The following is a 20,129-nucleotide window of genomic DNA, read 5'->3' on the forward strand; positions in this document are numbered from 1 at the left end:
TTGTCGTTGAGGTTGCCTGATCACCCCCACGCGATGTACCTACTTTCGCTTTAGAACTCGAGGGAGCAGTTGATCTAGGAGGCAGTTTCCTACGAATAGGGGAGTTCTTCTTCTGTGTCACTCTTCTCCTCTTTGTCTCTGGTGCTTGGTCCTGGTTCGTTTTTTCTGCTGCTTTTTTCCCCGGGGGGCGTCCAGGTTTCCTCTTAGCTATCACTCCAGCTTCAGCATTCTTTTCTCTGCTCGGAGGAGATGGCCTCATAGGTCCCAATCGTAAGGTAGCTGATAGTCTTTCACCAGAAAGAGGTTCCTGTGCTGTATCATCTCCCTCCTGACTCAAGATATGAGGAGGTACAGGTCCCAATCGGAGAGATGCTGGAAGTCTTTCATGAGTTTGAGAGCCAGAGGCAGCAGTGTTTTTCCCTCCACTTGTGGAGAGTCTATGGGAAGCAGGTCCTAATCGTAGCGTGGCTGGAACTCTCTCAGTGGTTTCCTCCACATTTGTTTCCTCATTAGCTCTCCTCTGTCTTTCTGCGCTTGCACTAAGTGCAGTTCTAGCCATTTGAATGGCTGTTTCTTCCATTTCCCCTTTCTCCTATGCTAGTCGCATTCTCTCTGTTCGAGCCTCTCGTTCAGTCGGGTCAGCACTTTTAGTGTATTGCACCATGTACTCTCTTAGCTCATCTCTAGCTTCATTGAGTATTTCATGAGGGATCAGCGTTTGGTCTTGTTGCAGGGGGGACCCCCTGCCTGAAGATTTCAGAATGCTCTTTGAAGCACTTGATCCAGTATCTCTGTTCTCTGGAGTCCTCCGTGCCACTTCCCTATAGAAACTGCGGGGAGGGGGGGGGGGGTCAGGTAGATTTCGGAAGCTAGGGTGATCACGAGAGGGTCGTGACGTTCTCTCATTGTCATATCTGGCCCTTTCTTTAGCTTGAGAAGATTGTCTGGATGAGTTTCTTTCTTGCCAGACTCTAGGTTGATACTTTGGAGGCCTCTGTTTTGAGTGCTCTCTGCGTTCTTGGTTGCTTCGAAGTCGCTGGCTGACTTCGCGGTTTGTAGCAGAGAACCGGAAAGCCTGAGATCTCTGTTCTCCTTCTTGGTAGGTCTGATTCAATCGATTGGAGTTATGGCTTTGTCCTCTGTCTGATTCGCCTGTTTTATCTGAGGTAGCTCTTGCTCTTATATCTGAGCCTTCACGTTCTGCGATTGCAGCTTTTTCTTCTGCTCTAGCCATTAGGCATTCTTTAAGTTCGTGATCCAATCGCAGGCATTTAGTGCAATGTTTGTCCAGGCGCTCATAGACCAAAGTAACAGGGACCTCATCTCCATTTGGGTACTCCACTACTGAGTGTTTAATAAGGGGGAGAAGCCCATCAATGTGGACTCTCATTCTCACCGTAAGAGGCGAAATCTCTGATTTTTCATAGACACCGATGTCCTTCCCAATACACTTTATAGTAGGTTCAGTCCATAAGTGCACCGGAAGCCCTTGCACTTTGATCCAGAACGGTATTAGGGAAGGGAAGGTGGGAGATATTGTTGGTTCCCATCTCTGTACAATTACCATCCATCTGGCGTAATGGTACGGCCGTTGCTCTAGTACTGATAGCAAATCGGACTCAAGCTCGAATTGGAACTGGAACATTCCGTTGCCTAGGTCAGAGCCCACAGGTTTGAACTCCGTTTTCCAGTGCTCAGTGAAGAAGGGGATCAAAGACCACACCTTTTGAGCTGACTTGTTTGTAACTCGTCCAATAAGAGTGAGCGAGTGCTTGCGGAGCAGATCTGAGTTGTCAGGGAGTGGGACTTTGACGCGAGCAGAGCGCGCCGGTTGTTGTTTCTCCAGTTCCAAACCTTTTCCCTTTTCAGCCGATGAGATTCTTCTATGAGCCATAGTTCAAGCTCAAATGGGATCTTTAGTTGTTTCTGTGAGACTATGGTGGTTAGAGAGGTACAAGATCCTTAGCTTAAGGGAATCCCCTGAAGTCAAAGGCTTGAACTCTGTTTAACGTTGCTAAAAACTCACGGAAACTAGATTGCTATCCAGGAAACCCCAGAGAAAATTTCGTTTTTCAACAGAGATAGAGCCAAAAAACAACGTTGAAGCTGAGAGATTCCTATCTGTTTCTAGAGGGAGAAACTACTTTCTGGTTGCAGAGGTCTTGAAAACCAGAAGAGCCTTCTTTCATCAGTCAGGAGTCATCGTCGGCCGGCGAGATGGTAGAGACGGCGGTCCCTCCGACGAGGTCGGGGGAAGAACCCGGTGTGTAATTCTGCAGGACGTTGGACGGACCGGAAGATAATCCCGAATCGGGAAACAATTTGAATTTTCTGCAGAAAGTACAGTGGATAAAAGGTAGTATCAGAGAAAGGTGATCGTTGGAGCTAGTGGGTAGAGAGCTCTCTCGATTCTAGTGCCTGGGAGAGAATTTTTATACAAAAGCTCTCTTATTTTTTTCTAAGAACCTCATAATTAGCTTGTACTTTGTTTTATTTACCTTTCCCAAGCATAACATCTCATCATCTAGGACATGCATGCTCTCTTTTTTGTTTTGGTAAAAACTACGAGATGCTCTTATTTGATCATTACCACTTTTTTTTGACAAAATAGCCAAACCAAGGATATGATGTCTAATTTAAGTGCCAAATCATATCATTTTGTGTTATTTTACTCCTCTCATTTATTTTCAATTTTTAGAAAATGTTATTTTACCCGACCACAGAAACGCCACACATAGCTTCTCTATTATTTCCAGACATGAAATATGGAGGTGAAACAGTGTACCAAAAGTTTGTCATGCTAATAATAATTGATTGTATAAGATGCATCCGTCCTGAAATACTAGCGACTAGTAAGTTTCTTCATGCTTCTTATTGCAATTGGGAGTCCTAAATATCTGAGCGGGAGTTAGTCAATAAGAATTTCAAGTGAGGTTGCTATTTCTGGCATGAAGATCATTATGTGTCTTCCCAGCCATGTGTATAAAATATTTTATTCATGCTTATGGCTAAATTAACCCCAAACACTTGTGAAGAAACATTTTCAAAGAGAAGACGGCATCCTTCTATGAGGCAGTCTAATTGTTTAAAACTTTCATTTATATATATATGTGTATATATAAATGTTTTTTATAGATTTCAGCCGACCAAATTAATGAACTTTCATTTCACCTATTCAAACTAATACATATATATTATATGTGGTATATCATATGAGAATTTATTATAACATATATTGTGCAAATTATTCTTATAGCACATTAGTTTAAATAATAAGTAAAATTATCTAAAATTTATTCAACCTATTTATACGTGATATTAAGTTTTAAAGCTATTTTGAATACACTATTGATTTTAGCTTATATCAAATCAATAATTTACTCAATTACTTATCATTCGACTGCTATGTATATGCAAAAACAATAGTTATTAAATATTGTGTTCCAAAAAAAAGACGATTAAATATAAACCTGAACAATTTTTTTCCTAATGTAATTGTATACCTTGATCGATGATTAAAATAGATGGTGCAAAATTTTGAAATTTACTTTCAAAATAATCAAAATTAAGTTTACATTTGAATTAACTTATTCCTATTGAAACTTACTTTAAAACAAAACTAACTTCAACATAATACGAGCAATAAACTTGATTTAGGTATTTATTTACTATAAAACCAGAATATCATGTTCGTAGATGTTATAATAATAGTTAAACGTTAATTATACTAATACAGTCCCTTAGAATAGGGTTTGAAGTTTTGTATTCGACAAATCATATTTTGCTTAGGAAACAAAGATTGGGGCATTATTTATGAGTAGTATACATTACACTAACGTAACCTGAATCAGAACTTCGTTAAGAAATCTTGTAAATCGAATTGCACAATAGATGATACGTAGTCTTAGATCCGATTAAAAAATTACAATATTAACTATAGCTAAGAAACATATATTCTGAAGCATATATCTACAGGTACATATCTTGTGGAGCTCTGTATGCGTATTATACACATAAGGGAAATATGATGAGCATGCCGTAGAACTCCATTAGTTATTTTTTTTTTTTTTTGCTAAAAGGTAAATATCATATAAATGAAAAAAGATTTACAAGAAATGTAGATCTAAGTTTTGTTACACCTTGGCAAAAAGTTTAAAAAACAAGGATGTAACAAAGTTGAATATGAGATAAACGTAGTTCATCGCATCCATTTGACCATAAGATTGATGAAGTGCTTCCTCTCCCTTCTTGCTGTAATTGTGTTGCGCATCTCCTTATCAACGATCCTGAATATGGTGGTAGGTGGTAGAACAGTGTGGTTGTGCAGCACATTGTTTCGTTGCTTCCAAAGGTGGTAAATGATACATTGGGCAGCTAGCTTCCGCAGGAGAGAGGGCGCTGCAACTGAGTTACCTCTAATCCAAGATAGAAGCTCAGCCCAAGTTCTGAACAGTGAGTTCGGTGGGTTTAACCTGCCGATAGAGAGTCGCCACACCTCCATGCTATAAGCACAAGAGAGAAGGAGGTGATCCCTGGTTTCTTCGAAAGCAGAACAGAGACAGCAAGCTTTATTTATTTGAAGGCCCCAACCTGCTAGTCTTGCTCTGGTTGGCAATCTGTTCAAGTTTGCTATCCACATATTAAAGCTGTTCCTTGGTATTGCTCCTTTAAACCAGATGGTCTCTGCCACCGGTTGGACCGGAGCTGAGAGGCGCATATCCTGCCAAGTATTTTGGGCACTGAATTTTGCATCTTGCTTAGTAGAGGTTGTCCACTCATATGTGTCTGCATCTGTTGAGTAGGCTGGACATTGGATGGAGGTTAAGAAGATATGGAGATCAACCGCCCTGTCGGATCGAGGAGAAGGCAGCGACCAAGCCGTAGGGGAGCAGGCATCTGCCACCAGACCATTTATCGGGACCCGAAGCTGGGAGGGTCCACGCTGTCCCAGAAAATGAATGAGTTGCCCAAATGGGGTCCAAACATCATACCAGAAGCTGATACTGCGTCCACTGCCGAGAATTGGCTTGACAAATTTTATGCCCACTTGTCGCAGCTTTAGGAGTTGTTTCCAGACCCATGAGTCCATAGATGCTTCTTCGACAGCCCAGAAGCTTCTCCCGTTGAGATGGTGGTGTCTATGCCATTGCGCCCAAAGCGATTCGCTTCCTGAGAATAGGAGCCAAATGAAGCGTAGACACAGCACCCTGTTCCAGATGGACATGTTTCTCAGTCCAAGCCCTCCTTCTTTTTTCGGTAGACAGACCGTGATCCATGCAACTTTAGCTTTCCCTGTTATATCTGTAGTTCCTGACCACAAGAATCTCGAACACAAAGCCTCAATCCTCTTGATACACCCCTTTGGGAGAATAAAAGTGGACATCCAAAAGTTTACAGTTCCATATATGACAGTTGCGATTAGTTGTAGCCTACCAGCAAAAGATAATGCCTTGACTGCCCAGGAACTAAAGCGAGCTTGGAGCTTTATCATGAGGGGCTCATATTCTGATACACGAAGCTTCCTACTCATCAGAGGAAGGCCTAGATATCTGACAGGTAGAGTACCTGTAGGAAAGCCGTACGCTGCAACCGCAGTGATCTCACTAGTGTTCAAGCCCGAAGTGAATATCTCTGTTTTGGTGCGGTTCATCCTGAGGCCAGACCACGAAGCGAAGTCGTCGAGGCATTCAGTGATGCCATGAAGAGAGTCACTGGTACCATCAAAAAAGATCATCACGTCATCAGCGAACATCAGGTGAGAGATTTTAAGATCAGACGTTCCAGGATGGTAGCCGATGGAACCCGAGTCGTAACGTGATCTGAGAAGTCGAGATAGACCTTCCATCGCAAGAACAAATAGATACGGAGACATCGGATCACCTTGTCTTATGCCCTTTGTGCTGTTAAAGAAGCCACCACTCGCACCATTTACAGAAACTGAGAAAGAAGCTGTTGAGATACACTGTGAAATCCAAGTGATAACAGCCGCCGGTATCGAAATAGCTCTCAGAATACCCAAGATAAAATCCCATCTAATAGAGTCAAAGGCCTTACTCAGATCGACTTTTAGCATGCCTCGAGCATCCAAGCTGCTGGTGTTATACCCCTTGACTAGATCAGTGGCTAAGAGAACATTTTCAGCCAAAAGTCTCCCCGGCATGAAGGCTGATTGAGCTTGAGATATCACTTGGGGAAGGACTTCTTTAAGTCTGTTCGCAATCAGCTTTGAGATTACCTTATAGGCTGTATTCAAGCAAGATATTGGGCGAAAATCAGTAGCGGATGACGCATTAGTGATCTTCGGAATAAGGACAAGAGTAGTTGCATTCCACTGGCGAAGCAACTGTCCTGATTTAAAAAATTCTTGAACTGCTTCTGTTACCTCGGGGCCGATAATCTGCCAACAAGATATGAAAAATTCAGCTGAATAACCATCTGGTCCGCTCGTTTTATTCCTAGGCAGGGAGAAGAAGGCATCTTTAATTTCTGTAGCAGTAAACCCTGCAGAGAACCTGGCTTGATCCTCTTGAGAGCATGAGAAATCGAAAAGCAAGTTCAGATCATCCTGGACAAACATCTTAGGTTCGACCTCACCCCCCAACAATTCAGCAAAATATTCTACGCAATGAGCTTCAATCTCTGTGTGGGTTTCGAACCTGTTACCAGCAGTGTCGGTTAAGAAGTGGATATGGTTAATAGCACGACGAGTGGCAACAATTCGGTGGTAATAAGCAGTGCCCGCATCACCCTTGCCAAGCCAAAGAATTCTGGAGCGTTGTAGGAGGAAGGCGTCTTCAGCGGCTGCTAGCTCTTGCCATTTCAGCTGAGCATCGAGCTCCATCTCAGCATTTAAAGTATTTGGGTTTCTGAGAGTTTCATTCTGCCTATACAACAAGATTTCATGCGCTTCAGCCACTCGTTTCTCCAAGTCTGAATAATTTTCCCTGCTGAAGTCTCGAATACATTTTTTCAGTAAGCGCAACTTCTCTGAGATCCTAAACATAGCAGACCCTGTCACATTGATGGAGAACCAGTCTTCAGTAACAGTTGGAAGGAAAGTAGGGTTCTGAAGAAGATAGTTAAAGAACTTGAATGGTCTCTTTTTTCTCTGCAGATCGGGCTGAATAGAGACCGTTGAGCAGGAATGATCAGAGAAATCAGGGTCTTGAAAGTAGGCAATAGCGTTGGGAAAACATTCCTGCCATTTTTCATTAACCAAAACTCTGTCTAATTTTTTGGCTATTGGTGTTGCTTTCTGCTTATTCCACCATGTGAAAGTGTTTCCTCTAAAGTTAAGATCCACCAGCTCAGCATCGAGGAAGCACTGACCAAGCTCTCGCATTCTTTTGTCAACATTCAACGATTTTGGAGAAGAGTGCTCCTGCGGAAGCAACGTTTGATTAAAATCTCCCAAAACTGACCATGGCCTGTCAGCAGTGAGCGAGGAAGCAGCCATAGATTCTAATTCAACCCAAAGCCCCGACCTGAGTGCAGGACAATTTGCTGCGTAGACAATGGTGACAATAATAGGGGTGGTATGATCAGGGAGTAAGACCTCACAAGTTATTTGCTGCAAGGATTTAGCCAAGACCACCACTTTGACACTAGGGTGCCAAAGAATCCAAATTTTACCGAGATCCGAAAAACTATAATTATCTTCAAAAAACCAACCTGGGAGTAGAGAGTTTATAAATCTCCCAATTTTCGGGTGCTTGACCCTAGTTTCCACAATGCCACCGAAGAGGGGCTTATTTTTCCGAATCCACTTCTTGAAACCAGTGCGGTGACTGTACTTATTAAACCCTCGCACGTTCCAACAAAAAAGGTTTTTACACATAACTAAAGGTGTGATGGGGTTTTGCCCCCAGCATGGTTCCTCCCTGTATGGCGGTTCTTCAGTTTCAGAGTTGTTTCTGTCTCATATTCCAAGATTTCACCTTCTTCTTTATCTGAATCAGATGAGTCAACGTCGGAGGAGTCATGCTCGACATCAGAGCAAGTAGCGCTAGATGCCCGAGAGAGGAAACCAATTGGTTTTACTGAATCAACCTGCTGAGAGGAACCACTAGTACCTCCTACCTCAAACACTCCCTGGTTATCCTTAGGAGCTTCCTTTGCCTTCTCAATTGGCCTATAGATCTGGATGGTTCCTTGTTGAGGGTCTTTAGGGGCAGTAGATGCATGCAAGATCAAAATTGAAGTCATATATATTTGTTTATTAGTTATCTATTTGTTTATTAGGGATATGTTATTATTTTTATTAGAAAACAAGACAGCGTGAGGTGGAGACATGCATGCAAGATCAAATTGAAGTCATATATATTTACGTAACAAGTTTACTTGAACCCCATGCAAGTCCCATGCACTCAAACCCTTCTATATAAACCCCTCCAAGTTCATCATCCAGTCATAATCAAATTAGCCATTACACAAACTACAAAGTCTCTCAACCATGGCAGTTCCAAAAGCTCACTACTCTCTAGCCATCCTTGTCATTCTCTTTGTCGTTTCAAATTGCCAAAATGCCTGCAATCCAGAATGCAAGGCTAAAGAACCCTTCAACTGCGATAATTCTCTTACCTTCAACCGAACTGGATTTCCAAAGAACTTTACTTTCGGTGCAGCTACTTCCGCGTACCAGGTATAAATTTATATATCTTCCTCATGACCGTTCTTGGGCATACTGTTTTCTTATTTTTGTAGATAAAAGAATATTTTCAAAAAGAAAAAAAAATTCCAATCCAATCGCTTTTTATTTGTTCAACCAGATTGAGGGTGCTGCACATAGAGCCCTTAATGGATGGGACTACTACACTCATAGATATCCAGGTTATAAACCAATTAATTACCCTATTGATCAACATTCATTTGGACATATGGGAAAGTGTATATATAAATATTAGAAAGACTGGACATGCTCACATTTTTCTGTTTGTTATGGTACAGAAAGGGTTCCAGATCGCAGCTCCGGAGACGTTGCTTGTGATTCGTATGATCTTTACAAGGTGAGAGGCTATATATCTGTGTATACATATAGGAGACAGTTGTTCCAATTTGGAAATATTATTTAACTCTGGAAAAATTCATATATAATTTGAACAGGAGGATGTCAAATTACTGAAAAGATTGAAAGTTCAAGCATACCGACTCTCCATAGCCTGGTCAAGGGTCTTACCAAGTAAATACAGAAACACAAACATACGTCGCTTTTTCAGTCATGAATTTATATAATTGGCAAAATTAAGAGTTTTACGTTCTATATATATTTGACTCGTGAAATTTGTGATTATAAATTTTAGAGGGAAGACTGACTGGAGGAGTGGACGAGAACGGGATAGCATACTACAACAATCTCATTAACGAGTTAAAAGCTAATGGTAAATTGAAAATATAAATACTACTCAATCATTTGATTATATCTGTGGTATATATGGACGTTTAACTAACTTTCGTACGTGATTACAGGCATAGAGCCATTTGTGACTATATTTCATTGGGATGTTCCCCAAACTCTAGAAGACGAGTACGGAGGCTTCTTAAGCCCGCGTATAGTGTAAGTGCAATAACTAGTTTTTCTTCTTCCAAACTTGTCTTTCTTTCACTTAATTAGGTTCTATATATATGTACATTGCATGATCAGATCTATCTATAATTTAATATGTATGATACATGGACAGAGAGGACTTCAAGAACTATGCGGAGCTTCTATTCCAAAGATTCGGAGACAGAGTCAAGTTTTGGATCACTCTAAACCAGCCTTACTCTCTCTCATCCAAAGGTTATGGAGATGGATCATATCCACCGGGAAGGTGCACTGGCTGTGAATTTGGAGGTGATTCTGGAACCGAACCTTATATAGTCACGCATCACCAACTTCTAGCCCATGCAGAAGCTGTATCTTTATACCGAAAAAGATATCAGGTTCATCTAAAATAAATCTATTATGAATCTCTTTTTATTTTCCTTGATTAGTTCAATTTTTTTTGTGTGGTATATTCTTATTCTATAATCTTAAAAATATTATGCAGAAATTTCAAGGTGGTAAGATAGGAACGACCTTGATCGGGAGATGGTTTGCCCCGCTAAACGAAACTAGCGATCTCGACCAGGCTGCTGCAAGACGAGCATTCCAATTCTTCGTTGGATGGTACGTATATATATTCTCAATGAATTGACTCTCAAGACGCACAAATATGTAGCAACTTAAAGCCTCTGTCACGATCATATAGACTTTTAAAAATATTGCATCACTAAGTTACAAAATTTCTTCTTGCATATATGAAGGTTCTTGGATCCATTGGTGTACGGAGAATATCCAACGATAATGAGAGAACTCGTTGGAGACAGATTGCCAAAATTCACACCGCAAGAATCAGATTTAGTTAAGGGATCACTTGATTTTCTAGGGCTGAACTATTATGTTACACAATATGCAAGCGACGCATCTCCTCCTCCTCAGACACACCCTAGCGTCTTAACCGATCCACGAGTTACTCTTGGATGTATGTGAAACCTTTTTCGTATTTAGTTTTATACATATGTTTCGGTTCATAGATCAATCATTATTCTCTTATTGTGTTTCAGATTATCGCAATGGAGTACCTATCGGTGTTGAGGCTAGTATCATTTTTAATTCGGAATAACATGTTTATATATATGTATCTACTTTAAGAGATTGCCACATTTATATAGTAACTAATGAGTCTCTCCTTTTTTGCTTTTTTCTTCTCCAGTCTCCAAGCTTTGTCTACTATCCTCCAGGGTTTCGTCAGATTCTAAATCATATCAAAGACAACTACCAAAACCCACTTACCTACATCACCGAAAACGGTATCTACATACATACCAATATAAACATGCTTAACCATGAGAATCCTACGTACGTGTTTTTATTATATAATCTTTGTGTTAAAATTTCAGGAGTTGCTGATTATGGAAACTTAACGGTATCAAATGCTCTTGCCGATAACGGACGAATTCAAAATCATTGCAGCCATCTTTCATGTCTCAAATGCTCCATCGAGTGAGTTACAATTATTCCTACTTTATCATATATATACATACTACATATATCTTGATACGTTAACATTATTTAAATATATTACAGGGATGGTTGCAACGTAGCAGGTTATTTTGCTTGGTCATTGATGGACAATTATGAATTTGGAAATGGTTACACTCTCCGGTTTGGTATGAATTGGGTCAATTTCACTAATCCTGCTGATCGAAGAGAAAAAGATTCTGGGAAATGGTATTCTAGGTTCGTGGCAAAATAAGGGGAATTGATAGACAAATATCAACCCCATATGTATCCAACCTTTAATCCACTAAGTACTGGACAATATAAATTATGTTCTTCAACTTATAAAAGCTTATGTGCTGTGTGTTGTTAATAATGTTGTAATAGTTGGACCTTAACTCTTGGCCAAATCATAAATATATAAAAACATTTATATGACGTGCGTTGTACTTATAGCTTGTACTTTGTTTTATTTACCTTTCCCAAGCATAACATCTCATCATCTAGGACATGCATGCTCTTTTTTTTTGTTTTGGTAAAAACTACGAGATGCTCTTATTTGATCATTACCACTTTTTTTTAACAAAATAGCCAAACCAAGGATATGCTGTCTAATTTAAGTGCCAAATCATATCATTTTGTGTTATTTTACTCCTCTCGTTTATTTTCAATTTCTAGAAAATGTTATTTTACCCGACCACAGAAACGCCACACATAGCTTCTCTATTATTTCCAGACATGAAATATGGAGGTGAAACAGTGTACCAAAATTTTGTCATGCTAATAATAATTGATTGTATAAGATGCATCCGTCCTGAAATACTAGCGACTAGTAAGTTTCTTCATGCTTCTTATTGCAATTGGGAGTCCTAAATATCTGAGCGGGAGTTAGTCAATAAGAATTTCAAGTGAGGTTGCTATTTCTGGCATGAAGATCATTATGTGTCTTCCCAGCCATGTGTATAAAATATTTTATTCATGCTTATGGCTAAACCCCAAACACTTGTGAAGAAACATTTTCAAAGAGAAGACGGCATCCTTCTATGAGGCAGTCTAATTGTTTAAAACTTTCATTTATATATATATATGTGTATATATAAATGTTTTTTTATAGATTTCAGCCGACCAAATTAATGAACTTTCATTTCACCTATTCAAACTAATACATATATATTATATGTGGTATATCATATGAGAATTTATTATAACATATATTGTGCAAATTATTCTTATAGCACATTAGTTTAAATAATAAGTAAAATTATCTAAAATTTATTCAACCTATTTATACGTGATATTAAGTTTTAAAGCTATTTTTGAATACACTATTGATTTTAGCTTATATCAAATCAATCATTTACTCAATTATTTATCATTCGACTGCTATGTATATGCAAAAACAATAGTTATTAAATATTGTGCTCCAAAAAAAAGACGATTAAATATAAACCTGAACAATATTTTTCCTAATGTAATTGTATACCTTGATCGATGATTAAAATAGATGGTGCAAAATTTTGAAATTTACTTTCAAAATAATCAAAATTAAGTTTACATTTGAATTAACTTATTCCTATTGAAACTTACTTTAAAACAAAACTAACTTCAACATAATACGAGCAATAAACTTGATTTAGGTATTTATTTACTATAAAACCAGAATATCATGTTCGTAGATGTTATAATAATAGTTAAACGTTAATTATACTAATACAGTCCCTTAGAATAGGGTTTGAAGTTTTGTATTCGACAAATCATATTTTGCTTAGGAAACAAAGATTGGGGCATTAATTATGAGTAGTATACATTACACTAACGTAACCTGAATCAGAACTTCGTTAAGAAATCTTGTAAATCGAATTGCACAATAGATGATACGTAGTCTTAGATCCGATTAAAAAATTACAATATTAACTATAGCTAAGAAACATATATTCTGAAGCATATATCTACAGGTACATATCTTGTGGAGCTCTGTATGCGTATTATACACATAAGGGAAATATGATGAGCATGCCGTAGAACTCCATTAGTTATCTATTTGTTTATTAGGGATATGTTAATATTTTTATTAGAAAACAAGACAGCGTGAGGTGGAGAACATGCATGCAAGATCAAATTGAAGTCATATATATTTACGTAACAAGTTTACTTGAACCCCATGCAAGTCCCATGCACTCAAACCCTTCTATATAAACCCCTCCAAGTTCATCATCCAGTCATAATCAAATTAGCCATTACACAAACTACAAAGTCTCTCAACCATGGCAGTTCCAAAAGCTCACTACTCTCTAGCCATCCTTGTCATTCTCTTTGTCGTTTCAAATTGCCAAAATGCCTGCAATCCAGAATGCAAGGCTAAAGAACCCTTCAACTGCGATAATTCTCTTACCTTCAACCGAACTGGATTTCCAAAGAACTTTACTTTCGGTGCAGCTACTTCCGCGTACCAGGTATAAATTTATATATCTTCCTCATGACCGTTCTTGGGCATACTGTTTTCTTATTTTTGTAGATAAAATAATATTTTCAAAAAGAAAAAAAATTTCCAATACAATCGCTTTTTATTTGTTCAACCAGATTGAGGGTGCTGCACATAGAGCCCTTAATGGATGGGACTACTACACTCATAGATATCCAGGTTATAAACCAATTAATTACCCTATTGATCAACATTCATTTGGACATATGGGAGAGTGTATATATAAATATTAGAAAGACTGGACATGCTCACATTTTTCTGTTTGTTATGGTACAGAAAGGGTTCCAGATCGCAGCTCCGGAGACGTTGCTTGTGATTCGTATGATCTTTACAAGGTGAGAGGCTATATATCTGTGTATACATATAGGAGACAGTTGTTCCAATTTGGAAATATTATTTAACTCTGGAAAAATTCATATATAATTTGAACAGGAGGATGTCAAATTACTGAAAAGATTGAAAGTTCAAGCATACCGACTCTCCATAGCCTGGTCAAGGGTCTTACCAAGTAAATACAGAAACACAAACATACGTCGCTTTTTCAGTCATGAATTTATATAATTGGCAAAATTAAGAGTTTTACGTTCTATATATATTTGACTCGTGAAATTTGAGATTATAAATTTTAGAGGGAAGACTGACTGGAGGAGTGGACGAGAACGGGATAGCATACTACAACAATCTCATTAACGAGTTAAAAGCTAATGGTAAATTGAAAATATAAATACTACTCAATCATTTGATTATATCTGTGGTATATATGGACGTTTAACTAACTTTCGTACGTGATTACAGGCATAGAGCCATTTGTGACTATATTTCATTGGGATGTTCCCCAAACTCTAGAAGACGAGTACGGAGGCTTCTTAAGCCCGCGTATAGTGTAAGTGCAATAACTAGTTTTTCTTCTTCCAAACTTGTCTTTCTTTCACTTAATTAGGTTCTATATATATGTACATTGCATGATCAGATCTATCTATAATTTAATATGTATGATACACGAACAGAGAGGACTTCAAGAACTATGCGGAGCTTCTATTCCAAAGATTCGGAGACAGAGTCAAGTTTTGGATCACTCTAAACCAGCCTTACTCTCTCTCATCCAAAGGTTATGGAGATGGATCATATCCACCGGGAAGGTGCACTGGCTGTGAATTTGGAGGTGATTCTGGAACCGAACCTTATATAGTCACGCATCACCAACTTCTAGCCCATGCAGAAGCTGTATCTTTATACCGAAAAAGATATCAGGTTCATCTAAAATAAATCTATTATGAATCTCTTTTTATTTTCCTTGATTAGTTCAATTTTTTTTGTGTGGTATATTCTTATTCTATAATCTTAAAAATATTATGCAGAAATTTCAAGGTGGTAAGATAGGAACGACCTTGATCGGGAGATGGTTTGCCCCGCTAAACGAAACTAGCGATCTCGACCAGGCTGCTGCAAGACGAGCATTCCAATTCTTCGTTGGATGGTACGTATATATATTCTCAATGAATTGACTCTCAAGACGCACACATATGTAGCAACTTAAAGCCTCTGTCACGATCATATAGAGTTTTAAAAATATTGCATCACTAAGTTACAAATTCTTCTTGCATATATGAAGGTTCTTGGATCCATTGGTGTACGGAGAATATCCAACGATAATGAGAGAACTCGTTGGAGACAGATTGCCAAAATTCACACCGCAAGAATCAGATTTAGTTAAGGGATCACTTGATTTTCTAGGGCTGAACTATTATGTTACACAATATGCAAGCGACGCATCTCCTCCTCCTCAGACACACCCTAGCGTCTTAACCGATCCACGAGTTACTCTTGGATGTATGTGAAACCTTTTTCGTATTTAGTTTTATACATATGTTTCGGTTCATAGATCAATCATTATTCTCTTATTGTGTTTCAGATTATCGCAATGGAGTACCTATCGGTGTTGAGGCTAGTATCGTTTTTAATTCGGAATAACATGTTTATATATATGTACCTACTTTAAGAGATTGCCACATTTATATAGTAACTAATGAGTCTCTCCTTTTTTGCTTTTTTCTTCTCCAGTCTCCAAGCTTTGTCTACTATCCTCCAGGGTTTCGTCAGATTCTAAATCATATCAAAGACAACTACCAAAACCCACTTACCTACATCACCGAAAACGGTATCTACATACATACCAATATAAACATGCTTAACCATGAGAATCCTACGTACGTGTTCTTATTATATAATCTTTGTGTTAAAATTTCAGGAGTTGCTGATTATGGAAACTTAACGGTAGCAAATGCTCTTGCTGATAACGGACGAATTCAAAATCATTGCAGCCATCTTTCATGTCTCAAATGCTCCATCGAGTGAGTTACAATTATTCCTACTTTATCATATATATACATACTACATATATCTTGATACGTTAACATTATTTAAATATATTACAGGGATGGTTGCAACGTAGCAGGTTATTTTGCTTGGTCATTGATGGACAATTATGAATTTGGAAATGGTTACACTCTCCGGTTTGGTATGAATTGGGTCAATTTCACTAATCCTGCTGATCGAAGAGAAAAAGATTCTGGGAAATGGTATTCTAGGTTCGTCGCAAAATAAGGGGAATTGATAGACAAAAATCAACCCCATATGTATCCAACCTTTAATCCACTAAGTACTGGACAATATAAATTATGTTCTTCAACTTATAAAAGCTTATGTGCTGTGTGTTGTTAATAATGTTGTAATAATTGGACCTTAACTCTTGGCCAAATCATAAATATATAAAAACATTTATATAACGTGCGTTGTACTTATAGCTTGTACTTTGTTTTATTTACCTTTCCCAAGCATAACATCTCATCATCTAGGACATGCATGCTCTTTTTTTTTGTTTTGGTAAAAACTACGAGATGCTCTTATTTGATCATTACCACTTTTTTTTAACAAAATAGCCAAACCAAGGATATGCTGTCTAATTTAAGTGCCAAATCATATCATTTTGTGTTATTTTACTCCTCTCGTTTATTTTCAATTTCTAGAAAATGTTATTTTACCCGACCACAGAAACGCCACACATAGCTTCTCTATTATTTCCAGACATGAAATATGGAGGTGAAACAGTGTACCAAAATTTTGTCATGCTAATAATAATTGATTGTATAAGATGCATCCGTCCTGAAATACTAGCGACTAGTAAGTTTCTTCATGCTTCTTATTGCAATTGGGAGTCCTAAATATCTGAGCGGGAGTTAGTCAATAAGAATTTCAAGTGAGGTTGCTATTTCTGGCATGAAGATCATTATGTGTCTTCCCAGCCATGTGTATAAAATATTTTATTCATGCTTATGGCTAAACCCCAAACACTTGTGAAGAAACATTTTCAAAGAGAAGACGGCATCCTTCTATGAGGCAGTCTAATTGTTTAAAACTTTCATTTATATATATATGTGTATATATAAATGTTTTTTTATAGATTTCAGCCGACCAAATTAATGAACTTTCATTTCACCTTTCAAACTAATACATATATATTATATGTGGTATATCATATGAGAATTTATTATAACATATATTGTGCAAATTATTCTTATAGCACATTAGTTTAAATAATAAGTAAAATTATCTAAAATTTATTCAACCTATTTATACGTGATATTAAGTTTTAAAGCTATTTTGAATACACTATTGATTTTAGCTTATATCAAATCAATAATTTACTCAATTTTTATCATTCGACTGCTATGTATATGCAAAAACAATAGTTATTAAATATTGTGTTCCAAAAAAAAGACGATTAAATATAAACCTCAACAATTTTTTTCCTAATGTAATTGTATACCTTGATCGATGATTAAAATAGATGGTGCAAAATTTTGAAATTTACTTTCAAAATAATCAAAATTAAGTTTACATTTGAATTAACTTATTCCTATTGAAACTTACTTTAAAACAAAACTAACTTCAACATAATACGAGCAATAAACTTGATTTAGGTATTTATTTACAATAAAACCAGAATATCATGTTCGTAGATGTTATAATAATAGTTAAACGTTAATTATACTAATACAGTCCCTTAGAATAGGGTTTGAAGTTTTGTATTCGACAAATCATATTTTGCTTAGGAAACAAAGATTGGGGCATTAATTATGAGTAGTATACATTACACTAACGTAACCTGAATCAGAACTTCGTTAAGAAATCTTGTAAATCGAATTGCACAATAGATGATACGTAGTCTTAGATCCGATTAAAAAATTACAATATTAACTATAGCTAAGAAACATATATTCTGAAGCATATATCTACAGGTACATATCTTTATAACGCCCCGACCCGTCCACGGCTAATGGGCCACCCACGCCCGCTCTCTCGGCCCGTGGGCCCCATCCCATCTGACGGCCGGTCGTTAATTTTCCAAGGTCCGAAATCATTGTTTACTGACCCTGCAATCACCACCCGACCTTTCCCCGTGCTTTGGCCTCACTCACACGCTATCGCGAATCACTTCCCGATAGGTCACCCATCCTTCCACTACTCCAGTTCAAGCACGCTTAACTCTGGAGTTCTTTCAGGATGTGCTCCGGAAAAGGTAAGTCAACTTTGGTGACATAGGTAGCCAAATCAATTCTCTTAAGCCTTTTCACATATCACAACTCGGGATGTTACAATTCACCCCCTCTCAAAGAACGCAACGTCCTCGTTGCGCCCCCGACAGGTCTCAAGACGCCTCTCAGGTCGGAACTGAGATAGCTAACCAGCTCTGATACCAAATTGTAACACCCGTATTTTCCAAAATAAAATAAATAAATATAAAGTCCGAAATCTCCATTTATTACTTCTCTAAAGTCAACTCCAAAGTCGTAAATCCAGATAATATAATAAAACCTGAAAATATCGATAAAATCATAAAAACCGCAAGTCTGAAACTTAAAGAGATAAAACTCCCAAAGCACCAATCCGATAGTAATCACTCATGCTCGTCGGTCTCACCTGAAAGGGGGAAGAAAGAGGGGTGAGTAACAGGGGAGTTACTCCGTGAGGTATGGGATGCTAAACCACAAACCACTGACTCAGTACATAGCACTACGACTATGTAGGCCTAGCTCTAGCATGAAACAAACACAGTGTCTAATACACCACATAAAACATCAAATGCGCTGATAGTGCATAACTAGATCACACACCCTGCATTCTCCTTATACGGATATAAATATATAACTCTATGCGCCGCTAGTACAAGAGTCCATCCTTGTACCCCGCAATCACCTATGCGCCGCTAGTACAAACGTCTTTGTACCCCGCAATCCCTCATACAATGCGCCGCTAGCATAGACGTCTATATGCCCCGCAATCTCCATACAATGCGCCGCTAACACAAACGTCTCTGTGTCCCGCAATCTCCACACAATGCGCCGTTAGCACAACATCTTTGTGCCCCGCAATCTCATAACAGACTTATGTATATACATATATAAATAACAGTTCTTAATTCATTCAATTCAGTCAACCGTTGAATCCTCTATTATCCTATTTCCGGTTTAACAATCAATAGTAATAATAAACAAACAAGACTCTCAAACAGACTCAATTCACAGAGATGGATCATGTTTCGAAACTAAACTTTCCATAATAGTAGTACTAAACTAGCTCGGGATTTAATGGGATAGCCCTCACCTTAGCCACAGGCTGAAATGAACAACGGAAGATGCGGTCAGCTGAGGTCAACTGCAACACGAGAATCAACGACTTAAGCTCAGCTTCTCTGGAAATAAGTTTCTTAAAATGGAAACTTTCCTAAAATGAAACCTCTCCTAAAATAGAAACTTTTCTAAAATAGCAACTTTCCTAAAATGGCAACTTTCCTAAAATAGAAACTTTCCTAATATAACTTATTTCCTAAATTAGAAACTTTCCTAAAATATTCCCATAACTAGAAATAAGAAGGCAACAAACTTACTAGAAAACCCGCCGGAAGCTCGTCCAGAAATCTCACCGGAAGCTCGTCCAGAAATCTCACCGGAAGCTCGTCCAGAAATCTCGCCGGAAGCTCACCCGGAAATCCTACCGGAAAATTCACTAGTGACTGGTCGTCGAATAATTCAACAACAACTCGTCACACGCAAAGAAATACTTTGACTTGATGAGAATAAAGAGAAAGGATGGAGTTTCTTATATAGGAGAAGGGAAGGGAGGTAGGTTTTCTAAACATCCAATGTGGGACAAAGTAAAAAGAGAGAATTAGACTTTAATTTTTAATAAAGGCCAAACTGGCCCACCAGAAAAAATCTGGGTCGTTACAATTCTTCCCCACTAAGAAGGAATTCGTCTCCGAATTCAAATCCTGAGTCGAGAAAAGGAATAAGATGTCTTCAGCATGAGTTAACTTTGTTATAAAGACGCTTGTTCGCTGTAGACACTCCAAACTATGTGGTCCTCCCATATCAAATAAGGTGAAATCTCTCATACTCAGCCGCTACTGATCTTAAGCACAACTTTTTTTTTTAAACACATGATAACCGCAAAAGACAACATGCACAAACGTAAACTACCAAAGTGAAAAGATACATACCATCAGCCGGCTCAACTCTCTCGTTGCCTCTTGCTACTCGTGGTGCGATAGCCTGGCGCTTAGCTGGG

At 38.1% G+C, this 20,129-nt stretch overlaps 2 protein-coding genes across 2 annotated transcripts; both read left to right on the forward strand.

Moving 5' to 3' along the window:
• Positions 1 to 8,221: 8,221 nt before the first annotated feature.
• On the forward strand, positions 8,222 to 11,473 carry LOC125577249 (myrosinase 4-like). Its single transcript, XM_048738483.1, has 13 exons — positions 8,222 to 8,641; positions 8,769 to 8,829; positions 8,947 to 9,005; positions 9,103 to 9,178; positions 9,300 to 9,377; positions 9,466 to 9,553; positions 9,678 to 9,921; positions 10,029 to 10,147; positions 10,285 to 10,502; positions 10,585 to 10,616; positions 10,734 to 10,830; positions 10,921 to 11,023; positions 11,108 to 11,473. Exons 1-13 carry the CDS (start codon positions 8,453 to 8,455, stop codon positions 11,274 to 11,276), a joined length of 1,533 nt encoding a protein of 510 aa, XP_048594440.1. The 5' UTR covers positions 8,222 to 8,452; the 3' UTR covers positions 11,277 to 11,473.
• A 1,584-nt stretch (positions 11,474 to 13,057) lies between these two features.
• On the forward strand, positions 13,058 to 18,127 carry LOC125577248 (myrosinase 4-like). Its single transcript, XM_048738481.1, has 13 exons — positions 13,058 to 13,473; positions 13,601 to 13,661; positions 13,779 to 13,837; positions 13,935 to 14,010; positions 14,132 to 14,209; positions 14,298 to 14,385; positions 14,510 to 14,753; positions 14,861 to 14,979; positions 15,115 to 15,332; positions 15,415 to 15,446; positions 15,564 to 15,660; positions 15,751 to 15,853; positions 15,938 to 18,127. The coding sequence occupies exons 1-13, from the start codon at positions 13,285 to 13,287 to the stop codon at positions 16,104 to 16,106; spliced, it is 1,533 nt and encodes a 510-aa protein (XP_048594438.1). The 5' UTR covers positions 13,058 to 13,284; the 3' UTR covers positions 16,107 to 18,127.
• The last annotated feature ends 2,002 nt before the right edge of the window (positions 18,128 to 20,129 follow it).

This window comes from Brassica napus, chromosome A8 (genome assembly GCF_020379485.1).
Source record: "Brassica napus cultivar Da-Ae chromosome A8, Da-Ae, whole genome shotgun sequence".
Lineage (NCBI taxonomy): Eukaryota > Viridiplantae > Streptophyta > Magnoliopsida > Brassicales > Brassicaceae > Brassica > Brassica napus.

What these genes read in the sequence shown, in the direction of transcription:
- LOC125577249 (XM_048738483.1), top strand. Translation starts at nt 8,453, where the DNA reads ATGGCAGTTCCAAAAGCTCACTACTCTCTAGCCATCCTTGTCATTCTC. An exon ending in TCCACGAGTTACTCTTGGAT is followed by an intron (nt 10,503 to 10,584) that starts GTATGTGAAACC and finishes ATTGTGTTTCAG; the next exon opens with ATTATCGCAATGGAGTACCT. An exon ending in TACCTACATCACCGAAAACG is followed by an intron (nt 10,831 to 10,920) that starts GTATCTACATAC and finishes TTAAAATTTCAG; the next exon opens with GAGTTGCTGATTATGGAAAC.
- LOC125577248 (XM_048738481.1), top strand. Translation starts at nt 13,285, where the DNA reads ATGGCAGTTCCAAAAGCTCACTACTCTCTAGCCATCCTTGTCATTCTC. An exon ending in TTCTTAAGCCCGCGTATAGT is followed by an intron (nt 14,386 to 14,509) that starts GTAAGTGCAATA and finishes ATACACGAACAG; the next exon opens with AGAGGACTTCAAGAACTATG. An exon ending in TATACCGAAAAAGATATCAG is followed by an intron (nt 14,754 to 14,860) that starts GTTCATCTAAAA and finishes AATATTATGCAG; the next exon opens with AAATTTCAAGGTGGTAAGAT.